Raw genomic sequence first — 20,846 nt, 5'->3', positions numbered from 1 at the left:
ACTGACCCCAACCCACAATCCCTATCCCCCTGTGCCACTCAATCAAAGGAAGGAGAGAACTGGATGGGTTTACTGTTGTGTCAAGTTTATTCTACCAGCTTCCACCTTTGAAACTGTTAGATGTAGAGAAATATCTCCCAATCAAAATGTGTGTGGGCTGAAAAAGGTTTTGGACACCTCCCCAGTGTGGGGATTAGAAGAACCAGTAACCTTGGGGTTAAAGGCTTTCCCATTGAATGGAGGGGTCCTGACACTGACTGACATCACTTTGCAGCTCTATCAGCATCAAGTTTCACAAACGCTCAATACCCAGCAACAGCACGCAATCAACATCTGCGAGGGATGAAGGATCTTACTGGCCTGAAAACTCCCTCACTAGGAGCACGAGTAACCTTGGGGCTCAGGGCTTTCCTAGCCAAGGGAATGGTTGTAACAGTGCCTGACATCATTTTCAAACTCTACCAGCACTTGACCTTTTGTTACATCTTCTCTTCCCTATGCAGCTGTGGAGGGGGAGTACCTCTTCAACAAGGTATGGGAGAGGAATAAATCCATGGGCATGTGGAGTCAATGGTCATAGGCTACAGTAATGATCATTAAACTCTTGCCCAGGAGAGCAGCCAGGTAGATGCCCAGGAAGAGCCAGAATTGCAAGAGCTGCAGCTCCCATGTGTGTGCAAAGGGCAGGAGGAGGAACCGGCTGATGGAGCTGCTGTTGGACATCTGCTGCCTCTGGGTATGGAAAAGTGTTGCAGAAGTAAAAGACAGGAGTGAGGAGAGATTTCTGACAAGGAAAACTAAAATCTTGATTTGTCTCACAAACTCCCAGGTGTGCATGAGGAGCAGAAGCCTCTCCCATGGGCTCCCAAAGAGTCATTCCTGGTCTTCAGTTATGGGTACAGGTGAATGGGGGTGACACACAGTTTCCATCAGATCAAGGCCACTCTCATGGAGAAGGGGGTCTTGGAAACTTGCCTCTGCTCCCAGTAATTCCCATGGGAGCTGGGAACAGCAGCTCCATGGCAGAAGGTTTTGATTTTTGTGCCACCAAAACTGGGGTAAGGGGAATCCAAGATACAATGGATTTGTGGAAGTCATAGGTCAGAGCTGCATCCCCTTCGAGCCCCAGGGCTGCAAAGCAAGGATAAGGGATCTGGAGTGACTCTCACAGGGGGAAAGAGTCACCTCCCTGTCCCTGCCGGGGGTTCCTGTCTCATGGGGAGACATGGAAAGGTGATTGTCCTGCACAGCTCTGGTTTGGTCAGGAGAAAGGACTGATGGACAGAAGGATTTCTCCCCAGCCAAGGGAGGGAAAGGCAATAAAGACTTAGTGTCTTTCCAAGTTAGTTACTTGGAGCTCCAGGGACACCTCACAGGAGACTCTGGGGAATGGAGTATGTGACGTATTCGCCTGCTCCTCTGCTGTGAGCTGGGCTGGGCTCCTGGGATGGAGGGAGCTCACTGCAACCCAGCAGCCCTGACAAGATACAGCTCTGCCCAGGAGCAGCTCCTCTGCCAAGCACACAGGGCTGGGGACACTGCCTGTAGGCACCAAGGGGAGACCTGTGCGGCTGAGAGAGCTGATGGATGCTGAGAGCTCACTGGAGGAGAAATGTCCACAGCACTCTGCCTGGTATGTCTGTGGGTGCAGGGCAATGCAGGTTCAGTTCCTGGAGGGATCTCATAAAGCTGAGACATGGGGCAGTGTGTGGGGTCTGTCAGGAGGACAGGTTCTCTCTAGGACCAGAAAGTGCTGCCTGGAAGGGATGTCCTTCTGCCCCATCAGAGGGAGAGGGCAGGACAGCTGTCTTCTCCTGGCCATGGTTGCAGAGGTGTGAAGCAGCATGTGCACCCAGGGGTGCCCAGGGCTTTCCCTGTGCCACGAGGGCTCTGTGCTGGGGTAGAGAACCTGCTCCTACCAGGGTCAGCACTCAGCCTGCCTGGTGGGCTTCCATCCACGTTGGTGCACAAAGAAGCTCTGGGTGGCAGGTGTGACCCATGGAAGGACAGCGTAGGGTCCTTCTGCTGTCAAAGTGTGCTCCGTAGGTCAGGTGTGCTCCCAGCTCCAACGGATCCCTGGTAACTTCCCAGGCACTTTTCAAGAACACCAAGGATGCATTTTCCACTCCAGGTGAAGGGACTTTGCTTTGAATTTTCTCTCTTGTGGACTGGGTGCGGAGCAGGAGCTGAGCTTTTTGATAACTATGCAGAAGGCAGTGCAAACTCATTGGTCATTAGGACTTGTCAGAGCATCTCCAGTGCCCTGATGCGTGGAGGGATCTCCAGAGCAAAGCTGAGCAGAGGGTAGTTGGAATGAGATCTGTGAGCACAGAGCAGGAGGTGACATGGACAAAGAGAAGCAGTTCCAGGGACAGGTCCAGGAAGCAGAGTCATTGTCAGGGAGGGAGAGGCAGCTGCTCCCAGAAATGCCATGGCAGTGGGGATTTGGTAAATCTCTGATATCCCACGCAGTGCCAACACTGATGTTCTACAGGGAACAACAGGGTGTGATCACAGAGAACCCAGCACTGGGAAGCTGAGACCAGGGCTGATGGACAGAGCAGCTGTCCCCACGCTGCACTCAGGGGAAGGTTTCACTGGCACTGCAGCAGCAATGTCAGGGAGTTCTGACAGAAGAAACACCCCTCAGGTACAGGCAGGAGAAAACCAAAGCTCCACAGCTCTGCTCTGCCCATGGGTGAAACTGGAGTGACAGTGCTGAAAAGCTCATTCTTATCCACAGGAGATTTAGTCTGAGATCACACCATCCTTCTATTTACTGACTGCTGCCAGGCAGGACTGAGTTCTCGAGAGCCACAGCTGAGCCTCCACCCAGCAGTGGCATGCTCAAAGCAGCACAACGCAGACCTCCAAGAAGGGACCAACCAAAAGTCTTCCTGGATACAAAGAAGCAGTGTTAAATGGAAGAGAATTTCCTGAAAAAAAAAGATAAGTAAATTGTCACTGCACATGTTCCTCGTTGACAGGTCTCCACACTTGACAGCAGCAGATGTCCAACAGCAGCTCCATCAGCCAGTTCCTCCTCCTGCCCTTTGCAGACACACGGGAGCTGCAGCTCCTGCACTTCTGCCTCTTCCTGGGCATCTACCTGGCTGCTCTCCTCATCAATGGCCTCATCATCATCACCATAGCCTGTCACCACCACCTCCACACCCCCATGTACTTCTTCCTCCTTAACCTCTCTGTTTCTGACCTTGGCTGCATCTCCACCACTGTTCCCAAATCCATGGCCAATTCCTTGTGGAACAGCAGGGCCATTTCCTACACAGGATGTCTGGCTCAAATATTTTTCTATGTATTTTTGATTTTCACAGAGTTCTGTCTTCTCACTGTCATGTCCTGTGACCGCTACGTTGCCATCTGCCACCCCCTGAACTACGGGACCCTCCTGGGCAGCAGAGCTTGTGTCCACATGGCAGCAGCTGCCTGGGCCAGTGGGTTTCTCAGTGCTGTGATGCACACGGCCAATACATTTTCAGTGCCCCTCTGCCATGGCAATGCTGGTGACCAGTTCTTCTGTGAAATCCCACAGATCCTCAAGCTCTCCTGCTCAGATGCCTACCTCAGGGAAATTGGAATCATTGTGGTCACTGCCTGCTTATCTTTTGGGTGTTTTGTGTTCATCATGGTGTCCTATGTGCAGATCTTCAGGGCTGTGCTGAGGATCCCCTCGCAGCAGGGACGGCACAAAGCCTTTTCCACCTGCCTCCCTCACCTGGCTGTGGTCTCCCTGTTTGTTAGCACTGGTGTGTTTGCATACCTGAAGCCCCCCTCCATCTCCTCCCTAATTCTGGACCTGGTATTGGCATTTCTTTACTCAGTGTTTCCACCAGCAGTGAACCCCCTCATCTACAGCATGAGGAACCAGGAGCTCAAGGATGCCGTGTGGAAACTGATAACTGGATGTTTCTCAGAAACAACCAGCTGATCATCTTCTTCTGTGTTGATAAGTAATCTTTACATATATATGAATAAAACTGTTCTGGGTAAGAATCTCCTCTGAAAGCTGACCCCCTTCACACGCTGCTTGGCCGTAGCAGGCAGCTGAGGAGAGAGATTTCATGGTTATTAAACTGCATCATGTTTAACTGCTGTTTGTTGTCGAAGAAATCTGTCTTTGCCTGTGAGCAAAGGTGATGCCAGGAAAAGTGTTGGGAGTCCCAAGAGGCCAGCGAGGGAACTGCTGGGCTTGGGGAAGAGCAAGGTTCTCCAGACAGCGTTGAATCTCCAGACACTGCTTTTCCTGCCTGTCCAGATACCCATCACAGAATGCTGCTGTCACTTCTTCTATCAGCTGAGCCATGACAGAAAATACCCGTGACTGAAAGAAGGTCCTTCATGAAAATTCCTTTGAAATCTTCATCAATAAGGACCTAATTAAAATCCAAGTAATTGTAGAAGTATTGATTTTTTTAATGAAAGTGACTGGAAGAGACATGCTTGTAAGGGCTTTCTGGATGATAATGAGCCCCATGGTGTCTTTTCTTCTGAGTCCACAGGCCTCAGCTACAAAGAAGAGAGTGAAGAAACCTCTCAAGAAGTTAAGTCAGGAGTAATGCCCAAAGCACCTTGAAGCATTAACAAGCCCCACCGACAGCCATTACTGACAAAGCGTCCCCAGGGGCTCCTTAGAGCAGACAACTCAAGGCCATGAGGACAAACACAGGCAAAGCACAGGCAGCTCTGATGCTGAGGACACCCTGGCTTGGTCAGATGAAGCAGAAATGCCAAGCGGTGACCCCCAGCCCCTGGGCAGGGAGATCCTGACTCTCACCTCTGAGACTTCTTGTCAGGGACCTCAGCCATAGCCAAGGGGGCAAAGACCTCATTTCTATCAGGCCCTTTCAGCCTCATCAGCACCCTTGGCCATCTGCACCACAGCCCATCCCACACTGCCCCACGCCTCTGCCTGTTTCCCTTCAGGCTGCTGGCACCATATGCCCTTCCCCACCTTGATCTCACCCCATGATCTCCCAGCCTGTACTGCTGTGTCTCCCTCCTCTCCACCTGTTCCCACAAACACAAAGCCACCAGCTCATCCACACTTCCTCTGGGTGACTTCTTGCACCACAGTGCTGGCCTCAGAGTGACATTTCTTTATCCTCACAGCCACTCTGATCTTCAAAGCAGCAGTATTGCTGAATTTCCTTTCCTATCTTCTTTCCATATAGCACAAAGAGGGTTTCCCTAAGTCTCCCCTTCCCAAGGCTAAAGAAGCTTTGTCTCTCAGCCTCTCCACATGAGACCTCTAATTGTCTGCGTGGCCACACTCCTCCCAGTGCAGCCCAGTGTGCTCATGGCCAGATTCCTGTTCAGCACCTCTCACTGCTTCGGCATCCCCTGGAATGCCCAAATTCCTCTCCTTGTGTCTGGTTCTCCACTCATCATGTCTGAGCTGCCTTGATGTGTGTTTATTGTGCTGGAACCTTTGGTCTTTTTTGCAGCAGCCGAGTGCTGAGCACCACACAGACATTTTCTCTCTACAAGGGGGTGCAGAGAGATTGGCGGTGGGGAAAGAGGGGGAAAAAGGATTCCAAAAATACCCCCAAACCTCACGGATCAGGATAAAAAGAGTTTACTGGGACAGCAGAGAAAGAGAAACAACAACAATAGGACTTTGTAGTAAAAGACACAAAATTGGTGATGCACAAAGCAGTTTCTCACTAAACCTCACAGCTGGTCAGTCCCCAAAACCACATGTCCTCTATCTGTACTATCCTCCCCCCACCCACCTCTTTAATCATGTGGCCATGATGTAACTGGCATGGAATACCCTATTTGCCAGTTTGGTTACCTGTCCTGGTTCTGTCTCCTCCCAGCTCCCTTGGTGTCCCCACCTTCTCATTAGCAGTGCAGCATGAACAACTGAAAAGTCCTGTGTTACCAGCACTGCTCTCATCCAAACTCCCAAGCACAGCATTCCACTCTCTTTAGAAAGAAAACCTATCCTGGATTAAACAAGGCCACCTTTGTAGACAACAAGTGCAACACAACATTAGGCTCACTCCTGCAGTCATAAAGTGTGGAGAATCTCATTGACTAACCTGTGCAAAAATGAAGTTATTCAAGGGTTATTTACTGTATGAAATCACCTTACGAGCAGCGCACACTGATGGCCGGTGGACAGTGGAATACTGTGGCTGGCATGCCTGGTAATTTTCCTTTTCTTTTCTTCACCAAGGATGCATTTATGAAGGCAAATCCAGGGCACAGGTTGTGCCCCACAACCACCCAATCTATGAAACCCCGGACATCCACTGTTACAACCTGTTTTTTTCAGCTGGAAAGTGGTGAAAAGGGAAGAAATGCCCCAGTGTAAGGTCAGGCTGGCAGGTGAGATTTCCATCCAGATCCCTCAGTCATCACCAAATCCTGGTTCTGTTTGAGGTTGTGGCACTGGAATCAAACAGGAAGTGCAAAGCCCTTTTGTGTCCCAAATGGAGCTGGCAGCACTCCAGCTAAAGCTCTGCACAGCCCCTTTAAATTGTCCTTAGTGTGTGATGCTGTCAAAGGTTGAGTCCAGCAAAGTGCTCTACCATAACCCAGACCCCAATTGCACCTGGCTCGGGGAGCAGGGAGGTGTCACACGGCTTCCTGGCTCCCATTGCTTCTCCTAAGCAAAGCAGTGCCCTTTCCTGTGGCACAGAGAGTGGGCACCGCTTAGTCCTGCTGGGAATAAAATCCCCAGTGAGGCAGTTCCTGAGAATCCCACCAGTGGAGGGGCCTGAAGTAACCAAATGAGCACTGAGAGGTGCCAGCAACACCCTGACATATTTCACAGCAGGGCAGAGGTAGAAGGGAGAAGTGGGATGAGGTGTTTTAAGATATGGGTTTATTCATCCTTCCTCCAGGGTTTTTGGTTGGGTAATAAACAAGATGAAGTTTGTTGCATTGGTTTTGCTCATGATGTCAGTTGGTGAGGGATGTCTGTCTGTCGTTGTCTTGACCCTTGAGTGTTTCCTTCTGTCTTCTCTCCTCTGCCCAGCTACCCAGGTGCTTTGGTGGACACCTGGACTCCAGCCAGGGTCAACTCACCACACCATTATACCCTGTTTCCTTCCTTGGGGTGTTGTTTAACATGATTTGGTGGAGAGTTGAGTACTATAGACATATGTGTATAGATCGTAATTCTTTTGCTCATTAACACAGTTAGGGGTATCAACTTTCACATTAATTTCATGGTTTCTGAAGCAGAAGGTCTCACTCTGGGCATTTGGCTGTCAAGGTTCTGTGCAATAACCATTTGTCTGTTTATTCTGCATTCTCTGAGCAGAACAGGGACTCTTGCAGTTCTGGGCTCCCCAGTTCAAGAAGGACGGGGGGGCTGCAGGAGAGGGTACAAAACTGGGCTACAAAGACTCTTCTGGGACTAGACTATCTGTTTTCCAAAGAGAGGCTGAGGGGGCATCTCTGTGAGTGTGAGAACCCCCTTGGATCAGTGTCCGTGCAGGGAGGATGGAGGCTGCCATCTGGTGCCCAGTGCCGGCATCACCGCCCCTGCCCCGCACCAGCCCTCACTGCCAGCAACCTGCACCTGGTGCTGGGGAGGAGCGGCGGACGCCCCGGGGGCTCTGGCAGGGACTGGCTGAGCACTGAAAACTCAGCTCACATCTGGCTGGCGAGCGGGCATCGCTGGTGGGACTGGCACACCAAAATCCTGTCCTTACACTTGTGGTGTGAAGTTTTATCATCTCCATGTGCTGATGTCACAGCTCGTTCAGCTGCTGACAGAACACTGCTGCACACCAAAGCACTGAAACCGTGCACAAGAGCTGCTGACAAGGCAGAACCATGGCTGGTTTGTGAGTGAAAGGACACAAGGGAAGGGTCAGGCTGTTTCCATTCCCTTCTGTCACAGGAACTACCACAGCGACTGACTGATTATTGATCGATTGTTTAAATGATTGCAACATTGATTGTTTGATTTCAGCTGGTGTGTGCTGGACTCTCTGGCATCTCCCAGGAGGGAATGTGGGGGCTCCCCATGTTCCACCCCACCCCAGGTCGTATGATGTCACAATGATAGGGGTTGGCAGGGGCCTCTGGAGATCATCTAGTTCTGCCCCCTGCCAGAGCAGGATGACATTGAGCAGGCTGCACAGGGCAGCATCCAAGCGGGTTTTGAATGTCTCCAGAGATGGAGATTCCACAAGCTCTCTGGGCAGCCTTTCCCAGGGCTCTGCCACCCTCATAGGAAAGATGTTCCTCCTCATGCTTTGGTGGCACTTCCTATATTCCTATTTATGCCCATTGCCTCTTGTCCTGTCACTGGGCTCCACTGCAAAAAAACTGACCCCATCCTCCTGACACCCCCCTGCTCCAAGTATTTGTAAGCATTGAGAAGTTCCCCCTCAGTCTTCTCTCCTTCAGGCAAAAATGTCCCAAGTCCCTCAGCCTCTCTTCAGAAGAGAGATGTTCTAGTCCCCTGATTATCTTCGTAGCCCTTTCTTGGCCGCTCTCCAGTAGCTCCCTGTCCTTCCTGAGCCGAGGAGCCCAGAGCTGCACACAATATTCCCATGAGGCCTCACTGTCAGCGGTCGCAGTCACGAAGAACGTGTCTACAGAAAGCAGAGAGGCAGCACTGCTTTATTCCAGCGCTGGGGAACACGGGGGCAGCTCCACCAAAGACGTGTTCACCTGCAGGCACAAAGCACAACAATTTATACCATTTCTTAGCAGAGTCATGGTTCCAATGACACAGAATGCTGGCTTCTTAATTCAGCCTCTGCAACGACTGGCTTTCAGTTACTTCACTTGATCTATATTCTTTTTCTAGAATAATCACCGGGTAGGATTTCTGATTGCTTTGAATACAAAGAGGAGAGGGTAATGATTGGCATATTTATGCTGTTTCCTGGAAGTCATTATCATATGCAAATGTGCCCAAGGCACTTGTAGCTACATTGAGCGGGGCTCCGCTGGTGGCCGCTGACTGAACCCCATCCTTGCGCTTCTCATTTCATCTGTGGCTCATCTCCCAAACCACAACTAGCCTCCTCTGGTACCTGTTGTTTTGACTCAAGGTCCAAAACCAGTACCCATTGCTCTAATTCAGAGCCCATAACAATTCCCACAGGGATCGAGGCACACACCGTCCTGGTTACCTATTGCTAAGGGTCTGAAGGTGCTTTATAGTCTCAGAGCTGCTCGAATTCCTTTAAAATCAAAATCATATTCTAAACTAAACCCAAAATAATCTAGAATTTATTTGTGTGACTATAACATTTCCCCCCTCTGAAAGTTTTGATAATCACTCCCAATACTTTCACACATCCAGATGTTTATAGTGCTGAGTTACCAGAAGCCAAGTTGTCACACTGTGCTGGATCCTGTCTTGCTCTGTCATTTTGTCTCCATAGTGCTTTTATATTTTTTCGATTCCATTCTGGTTTCTGATTTAATTCACTTTTCAAACAGTGATATGCTGGACCAGGCACCAAGAACATCACAACTGAGCAGAGGTTCAAGCAATGACTTAACCAAGAACTGAAATTCAGGCTTAATCCATTAATAATTTTCTCTCTGCAACTTTCTGACATCTCTTCCCTAATTTTATGATATTTTTATTGCAACAGTAGGTAACTCAGGAATGTGTCTGTCAAAAATAGCATCGTAGAAGGAAATTGCTCTTGTGGCTTGGAGAGCTCTACAAATGCCATTTCAAGTTCTTCAATGACATTTTTTCTCACATGATTTTTAGCATGGTTGTAGGTAGAAATAAAGTAGAAGCATTCTTTCAGGTAGAGTTAACTGCTGTAGAAAGAGGGTGCTGGGTATTGATAAGCATGGCTGTGGTCAAGAGTGTGTTCCCGTCAAGGGTTCAGGGCAATCAGCAGCCTTTGTTAGTTTAGCTTCATTTCTGAATCATGCACTAGACTCCCTTAAAGAGTTTCAAGCAACAAAGAGTTAAGAATGAGCATTTTTATAAATACAGGTGTTTAGTGGTCTGTCTGTTGTTGTTTGCAACTGTCTGTTTCTGTTCATTGACCCACAGTAGAAGTGCACAGTCTGTAAATGCACTGGCTTTAAGAGTGCTTAAAAAGTAGTATGATTTGTTTTTCTCAAGTATGATGTCTTCTGTAAAATGAGCTCTATTTTTCTCTGCTGAAGCTCCCAGTTGGGAAGCTTTATGAGGATGTGTTACCTACGTAGTGAAGCCTGAAGCTGGATCACTGCAGAAAGAAGTTCTTCCCGAAAGGCTGTTGGAAGGCAAATGCCTGGCTAGATAAAGACTGGAATTAGGTTTGTCTGCAAAGAGCCATTTCTCAACCATACAATTGCTGGAGCTAGTTCAAGGGAGGAGGGTATGTGGGAGACCTCTGCTGTTTGTGACCTCTAGTTACTAATGATGCTGATTCCCTACTCAGAGCAAAGTTTCTCAGCCCCCAGAGTTTCCTCTTTCCTCCTTTGCATGCTGGGCTCAAACAGGCATTTGCAGCTCTTGGGGTTGGGTTTGTAGTGTCCGTGTCTCAGGACGGGCTCCTGTAAATCCCCGGAGGCCTTTGAGTTCCATGCTGCTGCAGCATTCCCCCAGCCTTTAAATCTGGGTGGCAGTGTTTGTGTCATCTAGAAAAAGCTTTTAGCTTCTGCTTAGACTTAGTTTTTCTCAGTGCTGGCTTGTTTCTGATCTGCAAAGCAGGAAACAAGCAATCTGCTTTTAGTCCTCTGTGCCCGTGAAATGGGAGGAATGAGGATGGGATGTTGTTCTGGAAAGCTGTAAGATTACCCTGTTGGCCTTGGTCCTCAAAACGCCTTTCCCCCCACATGTTGGTAGGGGCAGTGTGCTCTCTTGTGTTTACTTCTATCTAGATCTAAGGAAACAACTTTGAAAGCCAGACTGAGTGTGTGCCAGCTTTCCCAGAGGAGCGGTGCAGCTCTGTGACTCTGCTCTGACAAAGCAGCGTGTGTCACACTACAACCCCTTGTTGGTCACTTTCCCTTTGTCATTGGACTGGAGGTGCTGCTGCTGCAGAAGGCCCTGGGTCCCCTCAGTTCTGGCAAGTTCTGGGCAGTACAGCTGGATTGGCAGCTTCTGTGCCCAGAGGCACGTTGCTTCCAGCAGTGTTGTGCTGCTGATGTGTATCGGCAAAAGGAGCTGCTGGTGTCGCTGAGCCAGGAACTGAGCGTGTGGTGTCACTGGGTACATGGACGGGATGAAATCGTCTCCCTCGGTACACACCATTTATCGTTGACTTGATGTGTTCATCTCTCTTTTGAAGGGGCGGATGTGGCACTAGTATTGTAGGATTATTTATGGCAGGGGGGTGACTGGGGGATGTACCAGCCACAGTTCCCACAGAAATCCTACGGCTTAAGCCACTCCATTCCTCCTGCAGAATGATTTAACCAGGTCAGATAGGTTCTGTAACAATAGCTACTAAGCATATGGAACACACCACGGTCTGCCTGTGTTTTACATTTAGAAACACGCATAGTTCTGGAACAAACCTGTAACTTGGTGCTCTCAGGTTTGGTCATGAAAACACTGCTGGACTATACCTCTTTTCTTTTCCTTTGCCAAGTTACAGGCAGAGTGCTTGAAAATGTCTTCCCCCAGATATACACGACACTGTAAACCAGGTACTGCTTGTCCCCATGCAGAATTCTGGTCACAAGCAGAAAGAATACTGCAAAACACTGCTCTGCTCTCTCAGCTGGCAAGCCAACTCCGAAGTAGCCAGAATCTTCCAACAGTAAGGTCCCTGACATCAATCATACAAGATGTGGGTCAAAAGGCTTCTTGCCCACTTCTAGGGCAGCTCTAGGCCTCCTTTGGGATGAAATGCCAACAAAGCGACAAGGGCCCTGGAAAGCAATATATCCCTAGAGAAGAAATTCCCCAAATGTGGCATGATCTGTATCCGAGCTCAGCATCACATCTTCATGCCCTAGGACTGACTCAGCTGTCTTGACAATAGTGAACACAAAAGGAACCAACTCAATCAACCACCACTTGAGCAGATGCAGAGTGCACCGGAAAAATCTTGGAGAAACACTCATGAACATCAAGACACTGAGCCAGTGTGCACCAGGAGGGAACTGTTCCTACAGTGCCACTAAGTGGTAGCAGGTCACAGTTTCATTCCAAAAGCTTTTGGTCCCACAGAACTCCTCACACAAAAAAGTCACATTATTTTGTTCTAAAACAGAAGGAAAGTCTAAATCTTGCCAGAAAGCAACTGTGTTCACATCAAGATCATGTTTAGCTGCTCCCAAAAAGGCAGTAAAAAAGGATGAAGCCCGAAGTGGAAACAGTGGTAGCATGCAATGCTCTAGGCTAAGCACCAAGGGGCCAGAGGTGTGTGTCCACACTGACATGGCAGCACACAGAGCGCTGGGTAAAACTCACCATTTGCAAGTGAGCAGCTGGTGGTTCTCCAGACACAAAAGCCTGGAACCCACCCTTTCTGGGACAAGCTGGTGGATGCGGCAAGTGCACAGGTACGGCACCTTCCATCGCTCTTCTGGATGGTTCCACCTGAGTGAACAGAAATGCAGGTCACTGAGGTACTGTAACGGCAATGCCTGACCTCTCCTTCTGTCTGTCCATCATCGGACAGCTGTGACCACTGGCGTGCCGAGACCCAGTGGAACTCCTGCTCAAGAAGACAAGGAACCATGGGGAGACCAAGAGTCGGACAAGGGAAAAGGCTTGTGCCCTTCTCCGATTAGGTTCCCTGCAGCCCTCTCCAACTGCTGATCCCCCCACATCCAATCCCTCAGCCTCTCTCCGTGTGCCTCCCAATTCTTGGTTTGACTGAAGGCCTCTGTTCTCCACATGTGCAGGCACCTGACACTTCCTCACCACTCCAAAGAGCTGCCATCCTCTGAACCTGCCAGGGCGACTTAGTAGGAGCAATTGCAAACAAAAAAGAAAAAGAAAGGTGTGTTTTGCTGCTACGCAGCTGGAGATGAAAAACTCGACAGATGGTGTGAACACATCCACGGGTGCTGACATTAACCAGGGCCTGGCTCCCTCTCTGTGTAACAGAAAATCTATGCAGAGAGAGAAAATTTCCTTGCAGACAGATTTTATACCATAGGAGATAAGCCGCCCTGTTTTTCCACACCAGGATGATGACAATGGGCCATTAGACCAGGAAAACAAAGTCTTAAAAATTAAGGGTAGGTTATAAAGGAGAGTTAAAATAAAAGCTGATAGCTGTCTGGACGACATGTTGCCCGCAGTATACAGTTCTGGGCACTAAACTACTGAAGCAGTATTATCCAGCTGCCCCAATCATTCTCTTATTTTCAGGAAGAAACACGGCCTTACCCCACCAGCAAACTGTTGAACATGGTCATGTGCCTGGCACTCTTGTTTAGAGCCTGAACTCTTTGCTGCAGACCCCGCACAGATGCGAACTGGTGGGAGCCAAAGTGGCTGCTGCAGATTTCCTGGAGCTGTATGTGGTCGCCAGGAACTCTAGAAAAGGAAAAACAACACAAAACCAGCTGCAAAATCTCCGTGCACAATTTCCAGTGCAGAGCAGCATCATAAAGGGGGAAAAAATATCAACAACAAATGCCCAGGAAAGCAAAATAGCCCTGGTCAAGAGATTTGGGAGGGATGAGTGATTCTCAGGTTCCTTCAGGAAATGACATTCTCTAGTCTGCCTCTGAAAAGCCAGACCCCTTTAGGCATGTCTAACAAAGCATCAGAAACCTGGAGCATCCAAAATAACCCCTGGCCACAAACCCAGGTGTTGCCACTGTCTCTTCACAATGCGGCTCTGAAGCAAACAGAATGCACTCGCAGAAGCTGGGGCACCATGCTCTTGTGGTGGCTTCAGCACATGGGCAACGAGACCATGCACAACAAAAGCATGACTTCCCACTCAATGCTCAGCATTTCTCTGACTTTTCTATTTCATCTTTTCCTCACATGCCCTTCGGAATGCCGAGTTAAAACATTTAACACCTCAAAACCCCATTTAACTGAGTTAACTTACCGCCTTAGGAAGGACAGCTTCCTTGCGTTGGTGAGAAGGAAGTCCACCAGTGTCACCAACTAGAGGTCCAGGTGCCCTCTGCATGAAGAGAGGAAGAGCATTCAGGACTGGAAGAGTCTCTTTAACCTGCATGAACGATCTTACTCAAATCGGGTCCAGAAGAGGCCACAAAGATGATCAGAGGGCAGGAGCACCTCCCCTGTGAGGACAGGCTGAGAGTGTTGGGGACGTCCAGCCTGGAGAAGGCAAGGCTTTGGGGACACACACCTTAGAGCACCCTCCCCATACCCAGAGGGTGCTGTAGGAAAGCTGGGGAGGGACTTCTCATGAAACACAGATCCAGTTAAAAGTGAATGGTGTATTTGACTGCAGACTTCAGTTTCATCGTAGTTCAAGACTACATTAAAATTCCTCCTCTGCCTGTTACACACAGGAAGAGGCTTCTGAGCCAGAGCTCCAAAGCAGGGCTTCTGGAGTGAGCTTTAGTTGCACTTCACCCCTGCAACTCTGCTTCCTAAAAGTCCTCCCTCACTCTCAGGACTTTACAGCACCGGGAAACTTGCCGACAGCCATGCTGACAAGCCTGAATGTACTGACACCTGCCTAACCTTGGGTGACAAGGCTAACAAAAGAGAAAGATCACAGTCCACTTCTCACAAAGATGAGCTCTTTTTTTCCAGGCTCTGACATGCCAGCTTGGCATCGTTGGGTTCTCCAGATTTCTCTTTAATGACACGCTCCCAGAAACAGGCAGTCAGCCTCAAGGGAGGAAGGATGAGGCCTGAAGTGAGAACAGTGGTGGCACGCAATGCTCTAGGCTAAGCACCAAGGGGCCAGAGGTGTATGTCCACACTGACATGGCAGCACACAGAGCGCTGGGTGAAACTCACCGTTTGCAAGCGAGCAGCTGGTGGTTCTCCAGCCACAAAAGCCTGGAACCTGCTGCCGGGCATCTGTAACGCCTTGAGCAAGGAAGGGTCCTGGGGAACCCACAGGGCACCAGGAGTCAGTGCCAAGTTACTGCAAAATACAAACACTGGCTTCAATCCTGCTCAGATAATTCATGTTGTTGGGATGAGCATGTGCATCTCCGTAGAGATGGGGACAGTCAAAACCTTATCGACATGTAAGCTGAGACTATCACGTGAGTCACAGTCCCAAATAAAACTCACAAGCCATTAAAAGAGACCTCTCCCTACCTGAAAACCTGAATCCTGAATTTAGAGAGCTCTCCTGTCTACTAACAAGTTCATTTAGGACAGAGGAGATCCACTGCCGTAGGGAATCAACGTGGTGCTGGACAAAGTAGGCTTTCCTTACCTTAACCTGCACAACAAAGATGTTCCTTCCCTATTTGACACCTCAGCCTCCCTCTTTATCATTGGGATTACCTGAATTACTTTCAGAAACCTCACGCTAAACACGATCTGTCCTTTTTTTGTGGTACATGCCAGGTTATTGCTCACAGGTCTGTATTTGTAAAAACCATGCTGATTTCCTCCTCCAGTGCACTGCCATTTGCACACCGGGATTTCTCTCCCACCTCAGGACTGAGCCTCAGTTCCCAGCTTAGACAACTGATGGAAACACCACTCAGGGAGACCTCACTGGACTTAACAAAAAGTAAACACTGGTCAAGGTGCAACAGAAGGACAGATCCCACCATTCAGGTCAGGCATAAGGCAGAAATCCTTCCCAGGGAGGGGGGAGGCCCTGGCACAGGGTGCCCAGAGAAGCTGGGGCTGCCCCTGGATCCCTGGCAGGGTTCAAGGACAGGTTTGGATGGGGCTTTGAGCACCCTGGGCTAGTGAGGCTGTCCTCGCCTACAGCACAGAGTTGGAAATAGATGATCTCTAAAGGTCCCTACCAACACAAACATTTCTATAATCCCATGACCCTCCAATTATTGGCATCCAAATCAACTACAGTCACGCAGAGGTCAGTCTTTTTGCTAGAGTGTTAGAGGAAATACTCTCTTCACTTCCAGCCACTTACCATAAATCAACTGCTTTCCATTAACAAGGTGCCAACATATTCCTGTTATGCAGCAGTGGCAACACTTGGGATGTGGCTGTTGCAGAAGACCACGTGAAGCCCAGGACTGGATCCACCGTGACTGCACATGGAGAGCAGGAGGAAGCCAAGCTGAATTCCCTCATTTCCAAACAAGCATCCTGCATCTCTTTGCAGAGCCCCACACACAAGGAAAAACAAGCAGGAAAACTAGATGTTTTCTGAGACAAACTAAACAAGCTGGCACTGTGTCATGTCTCATGACCCAGCTCTTCCTGGTCTCCTCCAAGGAGAAGGCACTTGGCAAGAAGGGGATCTTGCAGGTGGCTGACACTTTCATATGCAACATTTTCTGGGGAGTAAGTTGACAGTTTTCACAGAATCACAGAATGCTCTGGGTTGGAAGGGACCTCAAAGATCGTCTAGTTCCAACCCCCTGCTATAGGTAGGGACACTTCTCGCTAGACCAGGTTGCCCAATGCCCCATCTAACCTGGCCTTAAAACACCTCCTGGGATTCAGGGGCTTCCACAGCCTCACTGGACAAACTGTTCCAGTGCCTCACCACCCTCATCGCAAAGAATATCTTCCTAACATCTAACCTAACCCTGTCCTCTTTCTAACCTAACCCTGCCCTCTTTCAGCTTAAAGCCACTGCCCCTTGTCCGATCACTGCACTCCCTGCTGCAAAGTTCCTCTCCCACTTTCCTATAGGAAAATCCCGGTTTAGTATCCACAGCCTGTAGATGCAGGCATAAGTGAAGCAAAGCCAGTCTCAGCTAGTTCCAGATGGATAAGCTGGGTTCAAAGCTGGTCTCCTTTATGTCAGTGACCAGCTGGAGGGCATAGAGCTCTTCCTGGGGATGGGAAGCTTGTGGGTTAGGATTAAAGGGAGTGCAGGGACAAGGACACTACAGTGGGGGTCTGCTACAGCCACCTGACTAAAAAGATCAAGCAGATGAGGCCCTATATAGACAGATGGGAGCAGCCTCACATTCGAAAGCACAGGTCCTCCTGGGGAACTTAACCACCCCATCACCCCAGCCCAATACTCTACCACTTTCCTTAGTCTGCCTACTATTTATATGCTAACACACCAACGAGCTTAGATAGTACTTGAATTCCAACAACTCCAATAAAAAAAAACAAAAGCACAAACAGAAACCCAACCACCACACCGCTGTGCCAAACCAGAGATCAGGCAGAGGTTTGTCTTTTGCCTTAAACACGTCTTCAACCTGTAATGAAGACACTCAAACATCAGCAAGAGCTCAACACAAACAGTACCCAATTCTCAGCCAATTGGTTCTAGGGGACACACACAGGCAAAACAGAGTCACAGAATCACAGCATTGTCTTGGTTGGAAGGGACCCTTTATATCATCAAGTCCAACCATCACCCTAACCTGCCAGCCACCACTAAACCATGTCCCTCATCACCCCATCTAACTGTCTTGTAAACCTCTACAGGGATGGAGTCTCCACTGCCTCCCTGGGCAGCCTGTTCCAATACCTAACAACCCTCTCTGGGAAGCAGTTCTTTCTAACCTCTCTCCTGTAGCCCCCTGTCCTTCTTGAACTGGGGAGCACAGAATTGCAAGAGTCCCTGTTGTGCTCAGAGAATGCAGAATAAACAGATAAATGGTTATTACACAGAACCTTGACAGCCAAATGCCCAGAGTGAGACCTTGTGCTTCAGAAACCATGAAATTAATGTTGAAGTTGATACACCTAATTGTGGAAACATGCAAAAAACATTAAAATCTAAACTTATACATCTATGGTACTCAATAATGCAACAAATTATGTTAAACATCACCCCCAAGGAAGGAAACAGGGTATAATGGTGTGGTGAGTTGACCCTGGCTGGAGGCCAACTGACATCATGAGCAAAACCAATGCAACAAACTTCATCTAGTTTATTACCCAACCAAAACCCCTGGAGGAAGGATGAATAAACCCATATCTTAAAACACCTCATCCCACTTCTCCCTTCTACCTCTGCCCTGCTGTGAAATATGTCAGGGTGCTGCTGTCACCTCTCAGTGCTCATTTGGTTACTTCAGGCCCCTCCACTGGTGGGATTCTCAGGAACTGCCTCACTGGGGATTTTATTCCCAGCAGGACTAAGCGGTGCCCACTCTCTGTGCCACAGGAAAGGGCACTGCTTTGCTTAGGAGAAGCAATGGGAGCCAGGAAGTCGTGTGACACCTCCCTGCTCCCCGAGCCAGGTGCAATTGGGGTCTGGGTTATGGTAGAGCACTTTGCTGGACTCAACCTTTGACAGCATCACACACTAAGGACAATTTAAAGGGGCTGTGCAGAGCTTTAGCTGGAGTGCTGCCAGCTCCATTTGGGACACAAAAGGGCTTTGCACTTCCTGTTTGATTCCAGTGCCACAACCTCAAACAGAACCAGGATTTGGTGATGACTGAGGGATCTGGATGGAAATCTCACCTGCCAGCCTGACCTTACACTGGGGCATTTCTTCCCTTTTCACCACTTTCCAGCTGAAAAAAACAGGTTGTAACAGTGGATGTCCGGGGTTTCATAGATTGGGTGGTTGTGGGGCACAACCTGTGCCCTGGATTTGCCTTCATAAATGCATCCTTGGTGAAGAAAAGAAAAGGAAAATTACCAGGCATGCCAGCCACAGTATTCCACTGTCCACCGGCCATCAGTGTGCGCTGCTCGTAAGGTGATTTCATACAGTAAATAACCCTTGAATAACTTCATTTTTGCACAGGTTAGTCAATGAGATTCTCCACACTTTATGACTGCAGGAGTGAGCCTAATGTTGTGTTGCACTTGTTGTCTACAAAGGTGGCCTTGTTTAATCCAGGATAGGTTTTCTTTCTAAAGAGAGTGGAATGCTGTGCTTGGGAGTTTGGATGAGAGCAGTGCTGGTAACACAGGACTTTTCAGTTGTTCATGCTGCACTGCTAATGAGAAGGTGGGGACACCAAGGGAGCTGGGAGGAGACAGAACCAGGACAGGTAACCAAACTGGCAAATAGGGTATTCCATGCCAGTTACATCATGGCCACATGATTAAAGAGGTGGGTGGGGGGAGGATAGTACAGATAGAGGACATGTGGTTTTGGGGACTGACCAGCTGTGAGGTTTAGTGAGAAACTGCTTTGTGCATCACCAATTTTGTGTCTTTTACTACAAAGTCCTATTGTTGTTGTTTCTCTTTCTCTGCTGTCCCAGTAAACTCTTTTTATCCTGATCCGTGAGGTTTGGGGGTATTTTTGGAATTCTTTTTCCCCCTCTTTCCCCACCGCCAATCTCTCTGCACCCCCTTGTAGAGAGAAAATGTCTGTGTGGTGCTCAGCACTCCGCTGCTGCAAAAAAGACCAAAGGTTCCAGCACAATAAACACACATCAAGACAGCTCAGACATGATGAGTGGAGAACCAGACACAAGGAGAGGAATTTGGGCATTCCAGGGGATGCCGAAGCAGTGAGAGGTGCTGAACAGGAATCTGGCCATGAGCACACTGGGCTGCACTGGGAGGAGTGTGGCCACGCAGACAATTAGAGGTCTCATGTGGAGAGGCTGAGAGACAAAGCTTCTTTAGCCTTGGGAAGGGGAGACTTAGGGAAACCCTCTTTGTGCTGTATGGAAAGAAGATAGGAAAGGAAATTCAGCAATACTGCTGCTTTGAAGATCAGAGTGGCTGTGAGGATAAAGAAATGTCACTCTGAGGCCAGCGCTGTGGTGCAAGAAGTCACCCAGAGGAAGTGTGGATGAGCTGGTGGCTTTGTGTTTGTGGGAACAGGTGGAGAGGAGGGAGACACAGCAGTACAGGCTGGGAGATCATGGGGTGAGATCAAGGTGGGGAAGGGCATATGGTGCCAGCAGCCTGAAGGGAAACAGGCAGAGGCGTGGGGCAGTGTGGGATGGGCTGTGGTGCAGATGGCCAAGGGTGCTGATGAGGCTGAAAGGGCCTGATAGAAATGAGGTCTTTGCCCCCTTGGCTATGGCTGAGGTCCCTGACAAGAAGTCTCAGAGGTGAGGGTCAGGATCTCCCTGCCCAGGGGCTGGGGGTCACCGCTTGGCATTTCTGCTTCATCTGACCAAGCCAGGGTGTCCTCAGCATCAGAGCTGCCTGTGCTTTGCCTGTGTTTGTCCTCATGGCCTTGAGTTGTCTGCTCTAAGGAGCCCCTGGGGACGCTTTGTCAGTAATGGCTGCCAGTGGGGCCATTAATGCTTCAAGGTGCTTTGGGCATTACTCCTGACTTAACTTCTTGAGAGGTTTCTTCACTCTCTTCTTTGTAGCTGAGGCCTGTGGACTCAGAAGAAAAGACACCATGGGGCTCATTATCATCCAGAAAGCCCTTACAAGCATGTCTCTTCCAGTCACTTTCATTAAAAAAATCAATACTTCTACAACTACTTGGATTTTAATTAGGTCCTTATTGATGAAGATTTCAAAGGAATTTTCATGAAGGACCTTCTTTCAGTCACGGGTATTTTCTGTCATGGCTCAGCTGATAGAAGAAGTGACAGCAGCATTCTGTGATGGGTATCTGGACAGGCAGGAAAAGCAGTGTCTGGAGATTCAACGCGGTCTGGAGAACCTTGCTCTTCCCCAAGCCCAGCAGTTCCCTCGCTGGCCTCTTGGGACTCCCAACACTTTTCCTGGCATCACCTGTGCTCACAGGCACAGACAGATTTCTCTGACAACAAATAGCGGTTAAACATGATGCAGTTTAATAACCATGAAATCTCTCTCCTCAGCTGCCTGCTACGGCCAAGCAGCGTGTGAAGGGGGTCAGCTTTCAGAGGAGATTCTTACCCAGAACAGTTTTATTCATATATATGTAAAGATCACTTATCAACACAGAAGAAGATGA

The 20,846-nt window shown here is 49.1% G+C and overlaps 1 protein-coding gene across 1 annotated transcript; it reads left to right on the top strand.

Moving 5' to 3' along the window:
* Positions 1-3,010: 3,010 nt before the first annotated feature.
* Positions 3,011-3,949, top strand: LOC311199069 (olfactory receptor 14A16-like; the record flags this gene model as incomplete). Its single annotated transcript, XM_084273113.1, has 1 exon — positions 3,011-3,949. One exon carries the CDS (start codon positions 3,011-3,013, stop codon positions 3,947-3,949), a length of 939 nt encoding a protein of 312 aa, XP_084129239.1.
* Positions 3,950-20,846: the final 16,897 nt, after the last annotated feature.

This window comes from Gallinula chloropus (assembly GCF_964237585.1).
Source record: "Gallinula chloropus genome assembly, chromosome: 19".
NCBI classification, from domain to species: domain Eukaryota; kingdom Metazoa; phylum Chordata; class Aves; order Gruiformes; family Rallidae; genus Gallinula; species Gallinula chloropus.
This window is presented reverse-complemented; position numbering and strand designations above follow the sequence as displayed.